This window comes from Trachypithecus francoisi, unplaced genomic scaffold, assembly GCF_009764315.1.
Source record: "Trachypithecus francoisi isolate TF-2019V2 unplaced genomic scaffold, Tfra_2.0 Lachesis_group0, whole genome shotgun sequence".
NCBI lineage: Eukaryota > Metazoa > Chordata > Mammalia > Primates > Cercopithecidae > Trachypithecus > Trachypithecus francoisi.
The window spans coordinates 193,075,690-193,095,560 of record NW_022681453.1 but is presented as its reverse complement, the minus strand read 5'-3'; the positions used below and the strand labels follow the sequence as shown (position 1 = coordinate 193,095,560).

The window sequence follows — 19,871 nt, the reverse complement described above, 5'->3', positions numbered from 1 at the left end:
TGGCCCAGCGGTTCTGCTAACCATATCTGAGCTCTGTGTACTTTTGAATCCTTCCTTGGTAGCAGAAGGGAATCCCTGGATGAGACTGAAAATTCTGGGGACTGCAAGACCTTTTGTCTTTTGCAGAGCTAGTCTCTTTTTTTTTTTTTTTTTTTGAGACGGAGTCTCGCTCTGTCGCCCGGGCTGGAGTGCAGTGGCCGGATCTCAGCTCACTGCAAGCTCTGTCTCCCGGGTTCCCGCCATTCTCCTGCCTCAGCCTCCCGAGTAGCTGGGACTACAGGCGCCCTCCTCGTCGCCCGGCTAGTTTTTTGTATTTTTAAGTAGAGACAGGGTTTCACCGTATTAGCCAGGATGGTCTCGATCTCCTGACCTCGTGATCCGCCCGTCTCGGCCTCCCAAAGTGCTGGGATTACAGGCTTGAGCCACCGCGCCCGGCCGCAGAGCTAGTCTCTAAACCCAACAAGTTGTAAGAGTGAAGCAAGATAAGTTTCTGTTTCTTTATTCTGCTTCTAACCCTGAATGAAGCAATCGTTCTCCCATGGGTTGCTAGCTATCTAACTCAACATCTTTGTTCATATTTTCTTTTACTTATGTTAGTGATCCAGTAGTGCTCTTCTGTTCCTTGGACATACATTTTTTTTTTAATTATTGAAAATGGCCATAATGTTCCATTTAAAAATGGAACCATGAATTCAATTTTATGAAGCAGGGCTTGAATGGTTGTTTGTTGTTGTTGTTGTTGTTTTTTCTCCCCAGATTCTGGAAGAAGCAACTGAAGAAGAAACAGCACTTCATAATCGAATTATGCCCACAGTGGTTCGTCCTCCCAAACAGCTGCTTCCTGAATCTACCCCTGCAGGAAACCAAGAAATGGTGAGAAATCACTTAAAGCTAAATAAAACTGTTGGTGGTTACTTATATTTATTTTTAAATTTTTATTTTTTATAGAGATGAGGTCTTGCTATGTTGCCCAAGCTGGTCTCAAACTCCTGGGCTCAAGTGATCCCCCACCTTGACCTCCCCTGGTGCTGGGATTATAGGTGTGAGCCACCGCCCCCAGCCTGCTTACTTACATTTAATTCTCATTTTGAAATGTTGCTAGAAGAGGAAGTCACAAGTCCTTTAACTCTCATGCAGAGATAGGAATATTTTAACTGCGTTTCTCAGAAACTACACCTCTATGTTGAGATTTAATTTTCAGTCCTATCACTTTTCCTTCCTATTTACTGAGCAGCTTAGTGCCTTGTGATTTATACAGCTGGTGGTTAATCCTCTTAAATTGCATCTGTATTCCTAGAATTTAATAAAAAGTATGTATGAAAGGCTTTACTTTCAGGTGAATTTTCAAATATATTCCCCTTAGTTTATTATTGTTTTTTAAGTTACCTGAAAATTTTTTTACGTGTATAACTATTACATATTCAAGAAATTTACCAAGATTCTAATAAACACCACTTTATCTTATTTGTTTAACTGGTTGGCAAGATTCTGGATAATTCATTTTCCTTCCTGTTTATATTTGTTCTTTCCAGAGTTTATTATTATTTTTTGAGACGGAGTCTCGCTCTGTCACCCTGGCTGGAGTGCAGTGGTGAGATCTCAGCTCACTGCAACCTCCACCTCCCAGGTTCAAGCGATTCTCCCACCTCAGCCTCCTGCGTAGCTGGGATTACAGGCACGCACCACCGCACCCGGCTAATTTTTGTATTTTTAGTGAAGACAGAGTTTCGTCATGTTGATAAGTCTGGTCTCGAACTCCTGCCCTCAAGTGATCCACGCGCCTTGGCCTCCCAAAGTGCTGGGATTACAGGCATGAGCCACTGTGCCTGGCCAGTTTATTATTTTTTTAATTTTTAGTTTTTGTTTTTTGGTATGTACACTTGCTTGCACCCTTTATTTTATTTTAGTACTTGAATGTTAATATTTTCAGGATAGCAGAACATTTGAAAATATTTTAAGAACATACTTTTTAAAAATGGGAAATAGTATGGAAGGAATCTTGAATCCTGACTCTGAAAAACAGTCGCTTGTTTCTTTTCCAAATAATGTTTTGTGGATGCTTAGTAAACTTTTTCTAACTTCAGTATGTTAATAGAATTAATCTGTACTATTTCTTCTTGTTTTGTTTCGTTTTTAGGAGCTGTTTGAACTTCCAGTAAGTGAAGAATGTTTACTTGTTACCTAAGTATATTTGTTTTGATTTTTTAAGAATAATAAGTGCTTGTGCATCTTTTGAAATTGTATAGGCTGTTTATGAGATAGGAATTGTTCGCCAGTTTCCATTTTCTTCTGCTTTGCAACGTATGAGTGTGGTTGCAAGGGTGCTAGGGGATAAGAAAATGGATGCCTACATGAAAGGAGCGCCCGAGGTCATTGCCAGTCTTTGTAAACCTGAAACAGGTAAGGAAATATCTGTGCTTTGGGTAAAATTCTAGTATTTGTGTAAACTTGTATTAGCAACTCTAACAATGACATTTGCTCTTTCTTTTAAAAAGTTCCTGTCGATTTTCAGAACGTTTTGGAAGACTTCACTAAACAGGGCTTCCGTGTGATTGCTCTTGCACACAGAAAATTAGAGTCAAAACTGACGTGGCATAAAGTACAGAATATTAGCAGGTGAGGTTGAATGGCTTTCCTAGTTTCCCAGTCATCATCATTCATGTTTATATCATTCATGCACAGTAATTTGCATGTAATTGAGTATTTATTGAATGTATGAAAAGATATCTAATACAATATTGTTTTAGGTGATTGAAGTAAAAGTACATTTTCCCCACTGCCTGATTTCCTTTCATTCTGAGTTTTTTTTTTTTTTTGAGAGACAGTCTCACCCTGTACCCAGGCTAGAGTGCAGTGGCTCAGTCTCAGGTCACTGCAACCTCTGCCTCCCAGGTTCAAGCAATTCTTGTGCCTCATCCTCCCAAGTAGCTGGGATTATAGGCGTGTGCCACCACACCTGACTAATTTTTATATTTTTAATAGAGACGGGGTTTTTGCCATGTTGGCCAGGCTGGCCTCGAACTCCTGGCCTTAAGTGATCTTTCTGTATTGACTGTTGACCTCTGTTTCCTTATGTTATTGTGACATCATATGTTTTTTTCTTAAAGCTCTTTGAAACTATTTTCAATTTGTTAATTATTGTGTGCCCACTGTGTGTCAGGCGCATTCCAAGAACAGTAAATGTAATTTTATAGAAGTTTATTTTCTCCAATTGATCTTCTCACTTTTACCCAGGGGTTAGATCTAACTACTAATTCAGTCAGAATATAATGAGTCATAGTAACCAAGCTCCTTCTACTCCACTTCTTTCCTAATCCCCAGTGCTCTCCATTCCCCCCATCAAATGACAGTGTCATATTCAAGTTTTGTCACTTTGACTGTAACTGATACAGACCTACCTTTGAGGATAGCATTTTTGTTTAGGAATACTTCATGATGTACCTAGCTTTTTGTAAGCAGAAAGGAGTGTCACTTGGCTGTCCTGCTAAATTGCCTATATGGGGGAGATGGTCTAAGCATGAGTTAAAAAAGAAACACCTCTACCCAAATTACGTGATTCATATGCATGTCGGGAACCACAAATGTATTCAGTATTATATCCTAATTCCTACTGAGGACACGCTAGTCTCTTCTTAGTTTATAGCTTCACACCAGCAAGGGTGCTAGGGGATAAGAAAATGGATGCCTCTGCCATTTTCTCCCATAAACACTAATTATTGAATTGCCTACAGTTTTTTTTTTTTTTCTTTTGAGACGAAATCTCGCTCTGTTGCCCAGGCTGGAGTGCAGTGGCGCGATGTCAGTTCACCACAACCTCTGCCTCCCAGATTCAAGTGATTCTCTGTCCTCAGCCTCCTGAGTAGCTGGAACTACAGGTGCACAACACCATGCCTGGCTAATTTTTGTATTTTCGGTAGAGACGGGGTTTCACTATGTTGGCCAGGCTGGTCTCGAACTCCTGACCTCGTGATCTGCCCGCCTTGGCCTCCCAAAGTGCTGAGATTACAGGTGTGAGCCGCTGCATCCAGTCGCCTATAGTTCTTGAGCATGTCATCTTGAGACATCCTTCCATGCCATTGGATAGACCGTTCCTTGTGCTGAGGATACTCTGTCCCTCCTTGTTAACTTTCCTCTCTTTCTCTACTCCCTTTCTTCTTTACCCTTCCACTGAGACCTCTGTGTTTCCATTTTACCTTGTAGGAATGGGTTTTAGCATTTCTCTTATAGCCTAAGCCTTTATTCTTGAATATTGGACTGTTCACTAACTAGAGGGTAAGATTTCCATGATCTGTATCGTTCATACGGTATGAGAGAGTTAGGAGACGAGCTGAAGCCAGAAACTAGTGCCTGAAGGAAAATGGCTTAGTGCTTTTGACACAGTGTCTTCACATTGATACAGCTTTGCACTTTGAAATACAATTTCAGGTTTCAAGGCTTTTTTGTGCTGTTACCACCAGCAGTTTCATTTATATTAATTTTCTTTCTTTTTTTTTTTTTTTTTTTGAGATGGAGTCTTGCTCTGCCACCCAGGCTGGAGTGCAGTGGCCGGATCTCAGCTCACTGCAAGCTCCGCCTCCCGGGTTTATGCCATTCTCCTGCCTCAGCCTCCTGAGTAGCTGGGACTACAGGCGCCCGCCTCGTCGCCCGGCTAGTTTTTTTTTGTATTTTTAAGTAGAGACAGGGTTTCACCGTATTAGCCAGGATGGTCTCGATCTCCTGACCTCGTGATCCGCCCGTCTCGGCCTCCCAAAGTGCTGGGATTACAGGCTTGAGCCACCGCACCCGGCCCATTTATATTAATTTTCTCAACTATTCTCTAATATCTTTACCACCCATTGTTAGAAATTAGGTGTTTCAAAGATTTTAGATTTCATAGATACATACTTCAAGCAACTCTTATTGGAATTTTGTTAGAAAAATCGTTTGGTTATTCCAAGTCTGAAATTTTCTAGTCTTTGACCTCAAACCCTCCTCCTTCCCCAGTGAGAAAAAAATTTCTATGATATAGTTTAGGTCGGTTGAGGTGTTTTTTGTTTGTTTTCCTTTTTTGTTTGTTTCTTTTGAGATAGGCGTGCTCTCTGTTACTCAGGCTAGAGTGCAGTGGAACAAACCCGTCTCACTGCAGACTTGACCACCTGGGCCTTAAATGACCCTCGCTCCTCAAGCCCTTCCTCATAGTGGGACTGCAGGCACAGGCCACCATGCCCAGCTAATTGTGTTTTCATTTTTTGTAGAGATGGGTTCTCACTATGCTGCCCAGGCTGTCCTCAAACTCCTGGGTTCAAGCAGTCCTCCTATTTCAGCCTCCCAAAGTACTGGGATTACAGGCATGAGCTACCATGCCTGACCTGAGATTTCTTAAGAACGTGACTATTACTGAGCAGACTTCATCTCTTTTACAGTGCTAAAGCACATACTATTTTTGTGTGCATCTCTTTGGGTGCATGTCTGTTTCCCCACCCAAGTTTCTTGCGAGTAGAGATCATCCCTTTTTGTCTTTAACCTCCCAGTGACTAGCATAGTGCCTGGTGCATTCTTGATACTCAGTTATTTAAAGAATAGCATCTTGATAACTATATTATTAATATAGTTATCAATTAATAATAAACTATTTTAGTTATCAATTAATAAATAACTATATTAGTAATATTTTCAAAGACCCATCTCTGAGTCCCAAGTAGGTCTCATTGTTGCTAATGGCTCTTGTGTCACATTTTCAGGATCAGTAATTGTTTTATAGAATTGATCTCAGACTTGATAACGAATCCACGAAAACTATTGAATGTGCTTGTGGCACAGTTTTTTCTTTTTCACTTAACATTTAAATTAGGATATGTTGTAGAGGGCGGTAAAGAGTATATTTATGCTTACACATTTTTGGATAATATACAAGATGAATATTCCTTAGTACTAGAATTGTTTAGTGTGCAGTGACGTACATTTCCAAATGATTATTATATTGAGATATTGAACTCCTGAACACGTGGTTTATTCAGCATATAAAATGTTTTAATTTATATATATTTTAAACTGTGTTATAACTTAGACATTTTTAATTGCTTAGCTATTTTAAGTGTGTGTACATAAGTTGCTTACTCACTTGACTAAACCATTATGTGTTAAAACTTCTTCTTCTTCAGAGATGCAATTGAGAACAACATGGATTTTATGGGATTAATTATAATGCAGAACAAATTAAAGCAAGAAACCCCTGCAGTACTTGAAGATTTGCATAAAGCCAACATTCGCACCGTCATGGTCACAGGTTAGACTTTATCGAAGAACACAGAACAAAATGGAGTGTGACAGAGTTGAAGTTATATAATATTGAGGGATAATCAGTTATAAAATAATATTATAGATTCTATAGTGGTTTCAACCTAAGTTCTCTTTTAGCTCTGAATATTTTCCCAAGTGCAAGATAACTTTGTCATATTCTTTTTGAGGTCTACCAAATCCTATTTATAGAAAATATAGTAGAATAGTAAAAGTACGTTGTAAAAATTTAAACTTGAATCCTTTTTGTTTTCTGTCTTTATTCATGTATTTCTTACACCACTTATTATACCTTATGTTATTTGTAGATTTGTTTTCTCTACTAGAATATAAGATTCTTGAGGGTTAGGATTACGTTTTACTCATGTTGGGGTCCTTTGCAATTTTTAGAACTGTCGAGTACATAGAAAATGATTAATAGATATTTGATAGCATGAAATTTTTATATGTAAGATATTGTTTATTACCCTAGCTTGAATTCTGGTGAAGTAGCCTACTTTTTGTTTTTTGTTTTTTTTTCTAGTACATCTAAGGGATTCTCCTGATGTTACTATACGGTTAATAATATTAGATAACTCTTACTCCTTAGCTGTGTAAAATTGTGGTAGCTGGTTTTTGTTTTTTTCCTTAGCAGATAATCAGATTTAAGATACTTAAGGGCACTTATGTGTTCAGTAAGACTAATATGAAGAAAGTCTGTATACATTTTTGTGTTTTAGACTCTTGAGATCTATCTAATAACATAATTTTACCGTATAACTCAAGATAACTAAGTCTGTTAACATCCCAGCAATTCTTAGTTCTTGTGTCTTCTCTGTCAAGGCACTTTTCACCCATTCCTTGTCCTCCTCTTTTATTTATTCATTTATTTTTTAATTTTTTTCCCCTTGCCAGAATATGACTTTGTACACCAAAAGTCATAGGAGGATATTCTTGGAAATAATGTGTGGAAATTGAGGAAAGAAATATCTCACTCTTCTGTTTTGGTAGCAGTGGGATCCGCAAACCTTTGCCTGCTTCTCCTTTAAGATCCTGTTCTTGCTGCTCTTCTGTTCTTTCTTCTCATGACTGAGAAGTTGTCTCTCGTTTCTCATTTACATCTGTTCTTATTACCTTTGTTAACTTTTTGTTTTGTATAATCTTGCTTTTGTAATTCATCCTTTCCTATGGTATAGTGCTGGTGTTCTTGCACAGACCACTAGTCACTACCAAGTTATTTCGGTAAAGACTTATTGAGCCACCTGATCTGTGTGTAGCCCTGTGCCAGGTATTGTGTAGATACAAATAGTGCGTGACTGGAAAAGACCGAGAATTGCATTTGGCTTTAAAAATTGTGGATGAGATGTTGTCTTTAGCATATGCATGCTTGAATTATTTGAGGCTTCTTTTGTTAAGTACGCTCCAATTTTGTGATTTTTAAACTCTAAGGGGAAGAACCATACATTATCGTGATTCCGCCAGCCCAGGCGTGGAGACTGGAGTAGATTCTCAGCAAGTACTTGTTTGATAATGTTCACGTTTCCATTTTAATTTTAATGCATTTAAAATACTTTGAAAATTAGGTGACAATATGTTGACTGCTGTCTCTGTGGCCAGAGACTGTGGAATGATTCTACCTCAGGATAAAGTGATTATTGCTGAAGCATTACCTCCAAAGGATGGGAAAGTTGCCAAAATAAATTGGCATTATGCAGACTCCCTCACACAGTGCAGTCATCCATCAGCAATTGCCTCAGAGGTAAGGTCAAAATTGATCGTCCCTTTTAAAGTTTGTTGGTTTAAATTTAGTCTGGAAAAAAAAAAAAAAGTGGTGCATTAAAACACAGTAAAGCAAAAACTAAATGAAAACAGAAGTCTGGGCTATTTTTTCAGAGATTATATTTCATTAGGACTGGGGCAGACCCAGGAATCTCAATGTTCAAATTCTGATATTTAGCTGAGATGAGAAGCATAGTTTTAAAGTACAAGAATTCCAGATGTTTATCATATTCTTCAAATAACTAGTGGTAAATGATGCAGGTGGTCCATCATACTCAGTTCATGCATCGTTTCAAATTGAAACTGATATTTAATTGAGTTTCTTTTTACTTTGAATAAATGTCAGGCTTTCAGTATGTTGTGGAACATATCAAATGAAAGAATTCGGTTTTAGAACAAATATGTTTAAAATAGAATTGTTTTTACTTGGTTTGGTTGCCTAAATATTGTTCCCAATGTCTCATACACAGGCTATTCCAGTTAAATTGGTCCATGATAGCTTAGAGGATCTTCAAATGACTCGTTACCATTTTGCAATGAATGGAAAATCATTTTCAGTGATACTGGAGCATTTTCAAGACCTTGTTCCTAAGGTAAGTAATTTGGGTGTATGTATGTGTTCACATGACTACATCGTGAGCAATATTTTTAAGAAATGTATTTGATTTTTTTCCAGTTGATGTTACATGGCACCGTGTTTGCTCGTATGGCACCTGATCAGAAGACACAGTTGATAGAAGCATTGCAAAATGTTGAGTAAGTATTGGTGTCTTTTTTGTTTTTTGTTTTTGATGAATTATAGTTTCATTTCAAAATCAGAAAAATAATTTTTATATATGTTTTTTATACTAATATTTCATATTTATATAATTGTGATCTGTAAGGTAGACGAGAACTTTAAGTGCTTCTTTAAAAAAGTCTCATATGCTTTTTATTTAGCTGAAGTACAGTAGCCACAGTTTTTTCTCCAGGTGCTACCTGTGACTTCATTCTTTCAGGTGCTCTATCTTGATAGAAGTGGCTAATCATTTTAGTAAACAGTTATGTTTCAGGTTATTAAGGGATAAATTTTCACTGATAACTTTAAAAGTAGCCATACTAAAGACTGTAGGCACAAGCGCTTTGCTCTGAAGATGAGGAAATTGAGACACCAAAATGATTTGCCAATAATGTGACAAATAGGACAATAACCTAGCTCATTTCACTTGCGGTCTGGTGCTATTTGCAAAGCAGCACGCCTGTGTTCATTATAATAAAAAGATTCAGTAGTTCCACTGGGGCAATTTTGGTGTGTTAGCTCTTGATAATACTGTAATAGAAAAATCTTAGTAAGTTAAATGTTTTGTAGTTTAAGAAATTAATTAAAATCTTAACATTGTTTTGTCTCTTAGTTATTTTGTTGGGATGTGTGGTGATGGTGCAAATGATTGTGGCGTAAGTATGGTTTTTGTGATTTACTTTTGTAGTTCTTACTCTAGCCTAAATCATATTCACAAAACTTAACCAGTTGTCTTAAAATTATTAGGCTTTGAAGAGGGCACACGGAGGCATTTCCTTATCAGAGCTCGAAGCTTCAGTGGCATCTCCCTTCACCTCTAAAACTCCTAGTATTTCCTGTGTGCCAAACCTTATCAGGTAGTACAAATTACAATCTTCCTCATCCCTTTTCTCCTGCTCTAATAATACAGAAGAGAAAATTACAAAAAGTCATGTGAATTTGTTTAATATTAGCAGATTAGCACATTTGAGCTATAACTTATTAGTAACAGATTGATTGCTACTCCTCATTTGGTTTAGTTCTTTTGGTGGATGTAAGCACTTTGTTGTAGCCATTGAATGTTGATGTTCATGTGTCAAGATAAATTGTGGTTTGGAAAAGGAGTTTAAAATGGCTTTTATTCATATGCCAGTATTTGATTTCTTTTCACAGAGAAGGCCGTGCTGCTTTAATAACTTCCTTCTGTGTGTTTAAATTTATGGCATTGTACAGCATTATCCAGTACTTCAGTGTTACTCTCCTGTATTCTGTGAGTATTAACATTGTGTGCAGAGATAACACTTAATGTGCACAGTAAATTAAGATGTTGAGTATATATGTTTGATTTTGAGTGCATCCATTAGTAATTGTTAATGTGAGTAGTACCTATAAATTTACCTTCAGTTTACTGTAGTTTGAGTAGCAGATTGAAAAAGTTAAAATGAGAAAAGATGTTTCAACAGTGGTTTGTTGAATTTGGGGAATGGTTTGCATTTGGAGAAAAAGTATAAACAGCAATGGCCACAGGTACCCTGTCAGATTTTATAATCAAAGTGTTCTGACATCCTAAAGACTCATGGTGACACTATCCCATTTTATCATTTGTAGAAAGTATCAGAAGGGATGGTATTAGATGAGGATACTAATTTACAACGTTGAATATTTTGAGTAAATGTTAGTGTTTTCTTTTCGCCAAAAAACCGTGTTGGCCAGGATGGTCTCGTCTCTTGACCTCGTGATGCGCCTGCCTCGGCCTCCCAAAGTGCTGGGATTACAGGTGTGAGTCACTGTGCCTGGCCTATTGAACGAATTTTAAGGAGATGCCTTTTATACTAATATACTAAATCAAATATTTGCAAATATATATTATAGTTAATTTCAGAGACACATATATTTCAATTTTTAAGCAGGTCCAAGTGTCATTTTTAAGTTGTCATTTTTGGGAAAATCCAAACTATTAATAAAACCTGGGGACACTATAAAAATAATTCCAAAAACCTAATAATGTTTTTAAAATTACTTCTATAGATCTTAAGTAACCTAGGAGACTTCCAGTTTCTCTTCATTGATCTGGCAATCATTTTGGTAGTGGTATTTACAAGTGAGTATTTTGCTTTGCTATTGATTTTTAAAGTGTATGAAATTCTGATGTGTGACTTATTAAATTTTTGTAAATTTACATCAACAGTTGTAACATAGCTCACACCTCTCCAGATTCCTTGTAAATATATTTACCAGCTGTTTATATCTTGCCCCAGTTTTTTTTTATTGTTCTGTCTCTATTGTTTTTTTCCCTGAAATATTTGAAAATAAGTTTTGAGTCAGTATGCTCTTTTGCCTCTGACAATTTTAGTGTATATTTTCTAAAAGCAAAACCATTGTTTTATGTAACTAAATACAGTTGTAAAGATCAGGAAATTTAACATTGATGTAATATTATCTGGTCCAAAACCCATATTCAGGTTTTGTCATTAGTCTCAACAATGTCCTTTATGCCTATTTTCCCATAGTCTCCTAGATTAGAACAAAAAATATCTTCAGACATTGCCACATACTCCCTTGGGGTGCAAAAATCCTCTGGTTGAGAACCACTTATCTTTAGTAGGTGATAAAACTAGTGAAAGTTTGATAGGGAGCAGGATTTTCACCATCTCAAAGTATCTTTTCACAAGGTGTTGGTTACAAAAGGAAAAATAGAAATTTCTTTTTTTTTTTTTGAGACAGAGTCTGGCTCTGTCACCCAGCCTGGAGTGCAGTGGCACGATCTCGGCTCACTGCAACCTCTGCCTCCCGAGTCCAAGCAATTCTCCTGCCTCAGCCTCCTGAGTAGCTGGGATTACAGGTGCACACCACCATGCCCGGCTAATTTTTATATTTTTAGTAGAATCAGGGTTTCACCATGTTGGCCAGGCCGGTCTCTAACTCCTGACCTCAAGTGATCTACCCGCCTCGGCCTCCCAAATTGCTGGGATTACAGGCGTGAGCCGCTGTGCCCAGCTGAAAAACAGAAACTTTATAGTGGAAAACTTGTGTTGTATACCACCTTAATAAGTAATGAAAGCCTTTTTAAAAACTGTTTCTGCTGTGTTTATATTGCTTCAAACATTGTTAATATCGTAAGAGGAAGAAGTATGTATTATTTTAACTGTAGTTTTGCAATTAAAGATTCGGAAAATAATGGTCTCTTAAATATATGAGATGATCAACTTTATAGTTATTGTGTTTATATTTAGTTTTACTATTTTTTTAATTTAAAATTATTTATTTATTTTTTGTAGAAATGGGGTTTCACTATGTTGCCCATGCGAGTCTCAAACTCTTGGGCTCGAGTGATCCTCCCACTATGGCCTCCCAAATTGCTGGGATTACAAGCATGAGCCACCATGCCTGGCCTAGTTTTACTTTTATTTGTTAATATTACTGCTGAATTTCAATAGAAATGTAAAAATTCTTCCTGAGGCATTTTTCAAAAAGCCTACACTGTTTACTTTTACAGATTATGTAAATGTGTACGATGTGTGACTTGGTTTTTGGAGATTTTTTATATTAAAGAGTTGCTAGGCAAAAACAAATTTTTAAAGTTCATAAATGAATCTAGTTATGCCTTATGTAGTGACAGATGAATGTAGATACAAACCTTTCCTCTTTTTCTTTTCAATATAGTGAGTTTAAATCCTGCCTGGAAGGAACTTGTAGCACAAAGACCACCTTCGGGTCTTATATCTGGGGCCCTTCTCTTCTCCGTTTTGTCTCAGATTATCATCTGCATTGGATTTCAATCTTTGGGTTTTTTTTGGGTCAAGCAGCAACCTTGGTATGAAGTGTGGCATCCAAAATCAGAGTAAGTTGGTCAATCTGTGTAAAAATCTATATAAAATATGTGCAACATGTATGATATAAAAATGAGTGTAGAAGTTTATATAAAAGTTTGTGCCAGGTGCGATGGCTCAGACCTGTAGTCCCAGTACTTTGGGGAGGCCGAGGCAGGTAGATCACTTGAGACCAGGAGTTCGATTAGTTGAGACCAGGAGTTCGAGACCAGCCTGGTTAACATGACGAAACCCCGTCTCTACTAAAAATACAAAAATTAGCCAGGCATGGTGGTGCCTGTCTGTAATCCCAGCAACTTGGGAGACTTGAAGCAGGAGAATCACTTGAACCTGAGAGGCAGAGGCTGCAGCGAGCCAAGAGATTGTTTTTTGAGACAAAGTTTGCATGCCGACTGCTTTAAACACTTGCATAATTTGGCCTGTATTTGCCTGTGTATCACGGTCACTCCTGTCTTTGGGGAGATGTTCAGGCAAAAACCTAATAATCACTACCAAGATGGGGATCTTAGATCAGTTTCTTAATATTGAGCCTTACTTATCTGTAAAAGAAGAAAGTTGGAATTAATCTCTGGGGCCTCTTCTAAACCCAGAGTGTTTTGTACTTCTAATCTCTCTTCGCCCAGTTTAGGAAATGGCATTTTGAAACTTATGGGGAAAAATAAATTAGGTGCATTTGCTATTTGTAGAGTGTAGAGTGCTCTATAGATCACAAATTATAACATCATTTTAGTTAAATGTGTTAATTTTGTAGAATTAAATTTTCAGATGTAAACATTTATTTCTAGTTTGCTTAATTGAAGGGTATTATCTTTAAACATTTTAGAAGATTTTAAGAGATTTAACATTACATTTTTTATGTGTGCATAAAAACACTGCACATGAGAAAAAGAAAAGAGGTGGAATTTTCTTGAGAATCTTTTCATAGTTCACTTGCAGCATCATCTGTTAATGTTAATCACATTTTGTGAGCACTTACTTGTGTTTATAGTTAATGCTTCAGTAATGATCGTTTGGGACTTCTCATAATGAGTTGTTTGTGTGCCTCATGGTCCTGCCTACCTGAAAGTAGAAATGAGGGAGAGCCACAGCTGGAGAATACTGAGGGCCATCAAGCACTGGGGGCTTGCTAGGCATTTGCACAAGTCATCCTACTAGTCCCCATGTCAACTTGTGATGTAGGTACCAACACTGACCAGCGAGGAGGTAGGCTCAGAGAGAGTAAATACTGTTTCCTCAGTTCGCGCTGAAAAGTGATAGAGCTTGGGTCAAGCCCATTGTCTGTCTGCTTTTACTCTGCTAAAATTCCTCCCAAAATTAAAAAACTGAGGGAGGCTTATTAAATATTTCTTACTTGATTCTAATTTTTTAAGTGATCGAGATGTCTGACTGAAGAGAAAACTCTTCATACTCTTTGTACCTTTGTACCTGTTTTATATATCTTATTTTGATATTGTTGGACCTTTTGCTATAAATATCATCATATTTCTGTTTGTTATGATAGTGATTCAGGGCTATTAAAGTAAGATTGATTTCTTTTGGGAAATGAGTATTATGTTTACTAATGCAAGCGTTTTTTGCATGTGTTCTAGTGCTTGTAATACAACAGGAAGCCTGCTTTGGAATTCTTCACACTTAGACAACGAAACCGAACTGGATGAACATAATATACAAAATTATGAAAATACCACAGTGTTTTTTATTTCCAGTTTTCAGTACCTCATAGTGGCAATTGCCTTTTCAAAAGGAAAACCCTTCAGGCAACCTTGCTACAAAAATTGTAAGTTTGGCATTTATTGTGATTTCCACCCTGCCTTGCCCCTTTAAAACTAATGTAGAAGAGAATAATTATAACTGTCTTTTCCACAGTAAACCAGATCTTCACAGATAGAGTGAACTTAGTGATTTAGATGTTTACTGTTTTGTTTTACTTTCATTGGTAATTGCCACCCTAAATTTAAAGTTAAAGTCACCAGTGTTAAACACTGTTGTTTTTCACATCCTACTGCCTCTGGCTGCAGCTTTTATTTCTGCAACCCATTGCGGAGGGAGTTAGGATTGGAAGCAGAGGCAGAGGTTCCTCAACCCATTGCGGAGGGAGTTAGGGTTGGAAGCAGAGACAGAGGTTCCTCAACCCATTGCGGAGGGAGTTAGGGTTGGAAGCAGAGACAGAGGTTTCTCAACCCCTTGCGGAGGGAGTTAGGGTTGGAAGCAGAGACAGAGGTTCCTCAGTGGGAACAGTAGGTATTACACTTTCCTCCGGTGCGGGCTGCACAGCATCGGCCATCTTCTTCATTTCCGACACCGGTACGGCCTGTGTTCACCTCTGGGATTCTTCGTTTCTAGTGTCTTTGCTACTGAAGAAAGGGTCATTCAGCACAGGCTGAATGGGGGCCTGTGCCCTTGTGGACTTGTCTATGGCAGTAGAATATACCATTTTGATTGATCAAAATTAGAGTTTATGGAAAAAATCAGTTACTACATATAAATTGCCAATTAAAAAAAAATGGAGAATACACTAATATATGGAAAAACTTTTAGACTTCTGCAGTATCTTGGAGCGAATAGCAATTATTCTTTTGCTGTAGTTACGACGAGGTGGCAGTGTTCTAGTTGGCAAGATGCCAGGTCACAGGTATCGGTATGTCGTAGGAGTCACAACTGTGAGTGTCTCTGTCTCATATTAGCATTTATAAGGCATTTTCTCATATGTTATCTTATTTGTCACTTCTACCCTGTTGGTTTGTAGGGCAAGTTTTATTACTTTCTATTTTGGACAGGTAAGATTAAAATCTGATCTTACTGGTAATTTTTCCTTTATTTGCCCTCTTTTTGGAACTGATGTTTCTTATTTTAAAAATTACTATATTATCACTTATTTATTAGTTATATATTGCTATATAACTATACTAATGACTGTTACTAAGAACTGTACAAAATAACTTTAAAAAATAACTGTTATTATTTATTAGTTATATATTGCTGTATAACCATACTAATAACTATGTTACTAAGAACCGTATTAGAACCATGCTTTGGGATGAAAAACCTTCCATAGAAGGTTTGCCATGGTATTTCTAAAAGGATTTTTTACTACAGATAACTTATTATAAGGTGAATTTAATCATTAACATTGGTATACGTTTTATTTTTAGTTCAACATTTTTAAATTTCAAGGAAATATTGAACACATTTAAGAGTAGCTAAAAACATCTATGAAAAAACATTGCTTTTTTTTTTTTTTATTTGAAGAAAACTGGTATTCAGACTGGTTTGCAAGCAAAACAGCTCTATCAAGAAAGTTAATTTTAGAGATCTACCCTATCCACACTGTTACAATTAAAAAAGAGAAAGGGAAAATATTAGTTGCCTGTTTCTAAAAATGCATCTTCTATATGTTTGGAAAACTTTTTTAAAAAGCGTTAAGAAATTTTGTATTCTCGTTTAATTTCCAATGTACCAGAATAAATAATAAACACTATTGTTGGCCACTGGATGATTTAAAAATGTATTATTATATTTAGCAGAAATATAAGCATAAAACTCGATTGCCTTTCCTATTATCAGCTAGTGTACTTCTCTCAGTGGGTAAACAGAAGCACTTTCTGTTATAAAACATGCCTTCTCAAAAGCACAAAAGGAGCAGTACAGTTGATGCAGGCATTCTGCTAGTTTTCACCTCTTGTCTGTCTGTCGCGGGAGTCCATGCAGCGTCCTTTGCTAGGACCTGCCAGTTGTTGCTCTCTATAAATGTTGTGTAATGTGTTAAATGTGTTTTGAAATTACATTTTTAAGAATTAATCTCATCCTTAGGCATTTAAGAAACTCTCTTTTGAGTTTTTTCCTTGCTTGTACTGGTTCACTTTCAATCTAAATTAAACTTACTTCAGTCTGTGTGGTTCTCTGTTTTCAACCTGAGCTTCACTGTTAACGTTTTCTCATTCAGCTGCTTTCATTTCAAGGATGATATGCACTTAATTCTTAACACTCTCCTTTAACTAGTCATGATTTCTTGGATTTGGCTTCAATTTTTAATGCAGTTTCTTGTTGGATCAGCCCTACAGTTTATTGCTTGTGCTACCTAATCCCTTTGTCTATCTATGAAGGCATTACTACTGAATTGCCAGTATCTTTCCTATTCAGGGCTTGGGTATCTTTTTCCTATTCATCTAGCATGCCTAAATTGGTTGAAGCAGTTCAGATACCTAGAGGCCCTACAGAATAAGGTGACCTTTAAAAGACATAACTGGATGAGGGAGAGGGATAGGAATAAAAAGGCTTAAGATTTGTGGCTGTAGGTTAGTTAGTCCTAGTTATTGTTTGGGGAAGGAACAAAGAGATATATATTAGGGATGAATATTGTATGTGTGTCTACCTTATTTCAGAGTCACTAAGGAGAATATGAAGGAAATCCTTTCTGGTACCTTATTTTGATACCATAGTCCATCGGTGGGATCTGGTATCATGAACAGCACATCATATGTTGCCACAGCTGAAAAATATTTCATAATAACTTCAATTTAATGTTGCTATATACTTTGAATACTTAAAAATCTACTATTTCCTAAGGAATCTTTATATCCCCATTTTATAGATAAAATAATTTGACTGTAAATGACTTGTTCAGATTCACATAGCTTTGTGGAAGAATCAATCTAAAACAATCTAAATCTTAAGGAACACCCTTGTCCCTGGCCTGCAGTCACTAGTGACACACAATTTGTTTTGATAACTGTCTTCTGGTGAAGAATGTTTATTTTACACGTTAGTAGAATTACTAAGCCATTGCTTATAATGCTAGGAGAATCTAGGAGCTGAGAGCATAGTCTACGAGAAATTCATACCTCTCTAAAGTGAATACCTAATTCTTCTATTCTTGGTTGAAATCCTTATTGATTTTAAAATTTGGTATGATTATATGTCTACCAGCCATCCTTCTCCCCTGTCACTTAGTGTCTTTTTTGAACAGTGCCTTTTTTTTTCTCCAGGCTAAACAAAGATAGATTCAGTTACTTATTTTCTCTTTCACATGGAAATCTTGGCAGATTTTTAGAGGTGGGATCCAAGAGGTGGCTGTGGGAGAGACATGAACATTTGGGAAACAAACATTGTTTAGGTAGATGTAAAGACACTTCTGTGCTTGAGTAAGTTATTTTTTTGTTTTTGTTTTTTGGCCAACAACGCACATGTCAAGAACCAGGCGCAAATCTGTTTTTGCTATGGGTTGAAAACTGCAGTCGGATTTGAAAAACATGCAGTATGAGTATTACTTCATTGAAATTCTTTTTTAGTCTCTTTGTTTCTCTCTGCCATTTATATTCTGACCATTGCTTTTTGTACTTTTTCTGATTTTGTCTTTTTTCTTTTCTGTTTTTATATACTTCCAACCACCACTTTCTAAACACTTTTTCCTTATCTGACCATAACTACTTAAGTGACCATAGAACTTATATGATACTTTAGTTGCTGCATTTGTGAAACAGGATGTCACATTTCCTATTTACAGTGTAGTAGAATTGCTTTTTACGCAATATAAGTCCCGCCTTTTTTTTCTTTCTTTTTTTTTTTTTTGAGATGGAGTCTCGCCCTGTCGCCCAGGCTAGAGTGCAGTGGCGTGATCTCAGCTTACTGCCAGCTCCGCCTCCCATGTTCACGCCATTCTCCTGCCTCAGCCTCCCAAGTAGCTGGGACTACAGGCACCCGCTACCATGCCTGGCTAATTTTTTATATTTTTAGTAGAGACAGGGTTTCACCGTGTTAGCCAGGATGGTCTCGATATCCTGACCTCATGATCCGCCCGCCTCGGTCTCCCAGAGGTGTGGTGGCTCACGCCTATAATCCTGAGATTATAGGCGTGAGCCACCACACCTGGCCCCATGTTTTTCTTAATCCTTTTGGTCAGTGGCGCATAGTAAAAAAAGTGTCTCCACTTTTGGTATAAGTGTTCGTGTAAGTTTCAGCTTAAGCTACTAAAACTATGTATATATACCCCTACACACTGGTATATATAAACATAAAAATGATTAATATATAGTATAGTTTCTGTAGAATGATAAATATTTACCTGTAGTTTTGAATTGATATTAACGAAGTTTATATTTACAAATAACTTCCACGTTTAAAAGTAGCACTGAGACCCTTCATTTCCAGTCAGTAGAAGGAGAGTGACTTCTTTACCCAGTCTGGAGGCTTCGTGGTAAAGTTTTTGTATGTGGTCTTAGGAAAGTTTGAGTTTGAAGTGAAGTTCAAATAGGAACTTGTAAATAAATGTCCAGATCAAAGGAAAACGGGAAAAAGTTTGGGCTATCAATATAATTAGGACATTTTGGAGCCGCTTTTATGGCTTATTATTATACAAGTATATGCTTATATACATGCATGTATATGTGTGTATGTACACACTTAAGAAAATGGCCGGGAGCAAGCAGTTTGGTTTTTGAGTTAGAAAAGTGAGACAAAGTACTACTGGGTGGATTTGCTGTTCCCAGCTCCCATAGCAAGCCATAAGGTCAGCCCACTTTAAAAAATAGTGGATCAACTCGGTCTCTTGGCTTTTGGCTTTTTCTGTGAAACATTTTCACAGTGTAAATCAGTGAAAAAATGGGATTCACTTACTAGAAATATATTCACATTTAGGTTAGAATGCCTCTGTTTAGGATTAAGACATACCTAATACTGAAAATAAGTGTTATTCAGCATTTTTACAATCAATAGTAATTGTCATTGAATACATGTTTTAAATGATAATCTCATTTTGCCACACATAGTTTAGTCTCTTATTTGTACATTATATATTGACTTTACTATCTTACAAAGCAGCTATCCATTTGGGCAACATGCAGATGTCCATGAAGGTCTGAGTCTTGTTTTTTTAAGTGCTGATTATTTTCTGAAGTACTTTTATGGTTAAAGCTAGTGGAGTTTAAATATAACATCACATCGTGTATATGAATCTTTGGGTGCCCCGAACAATGTCTCGTACTCTAGGAAACAACAGAGCACATACTTTATTTCATCAACCGAAGTGAAAGTATTCAGAACCAGAGTTAGAAATGATAGTATGCCAGTTGTTATTGGATGCCTTTTTATATAAAGGAATTTCCTAATTTACTTGTTTTACTTGCACTTTCTTTTCCAGATTTTTTTGTTTTTTCTGTGATTTTTTTATATGTTTTTATATTATTCATCATGTTGTATCCAGTTGCCTCTGTTGACCAGGTTCTTCAGGTAAGACTTAAGCACATCATTTGTTT

General features: G+C 36.8%; 1 protein-coding gene across 12 annotated transcripts in view; it reads left to right on the top strand.

Moving 5' to 3' along the window:
* The window catches only part of ATP13A3 (ATPase 13A3), a 90,423-nt gene that overhangs the window by 53,215 nt on the left and 17,337 nt on the right, over window positions 1-19,871 (top strand). For all 12 annotated transcript variants that reach the window (XM_033213080.1, XM_033213078.1, XM_033213085.1 and 9 more), the window contains 15 exons: window positions 757-873; window positions 2,138-2,155; window positions 2,247-2,400; window positions 2,496-2,616; window positions 6,141-6,265; window positions 7,839-8,014; window positions 8,505-8,627; window positions 8,711-8,790; window positions 9,426-9,468; window positions 9,560-9,669; window positions 9,965-10,061; window positions 10,820-10,892; window positions 12,455-12,632; window positions 14,211-14,398; window positions 19,757-19,845. In XM_033213080.1, the coding sequence (XP_033068971.1) occupies window positions 757-873; window positions 2,138-2,155; window positions 2,247-2,400; window positions 2,496-2,616; window positions 6,141-6,265; window positions 7,839-8,014; window positions 8,505-8,627; window positions 8,711-8,790; window positions 9,426-9,468; window positions 9,560-9,669; window positions 9,965-10,061; window positions 10,820-10,892; window positions 12,455-12,632; window positions 14,211-14,398; window positions 19,757-19,845 (1,692 nt within the window). The remainder of the gene's footprint in view (window positions 1-756; window positions 874-2,137; window positions 2,156-2,246; window positions 2,401-2,495; window positions 2,617-6,140; window positions 6,266-7,838; window positions 8,015-8,504; window positions 8,628-8,710; window positions 8,791-9,425; window positions 9,469-9,559; window positions 9,670-9,964; window positions 10,062-10,819; window positions 10,893-12,454; window positions 12,633-14,210; window positions 14,399-19,756; window positions 19,846-19,871) is intronic.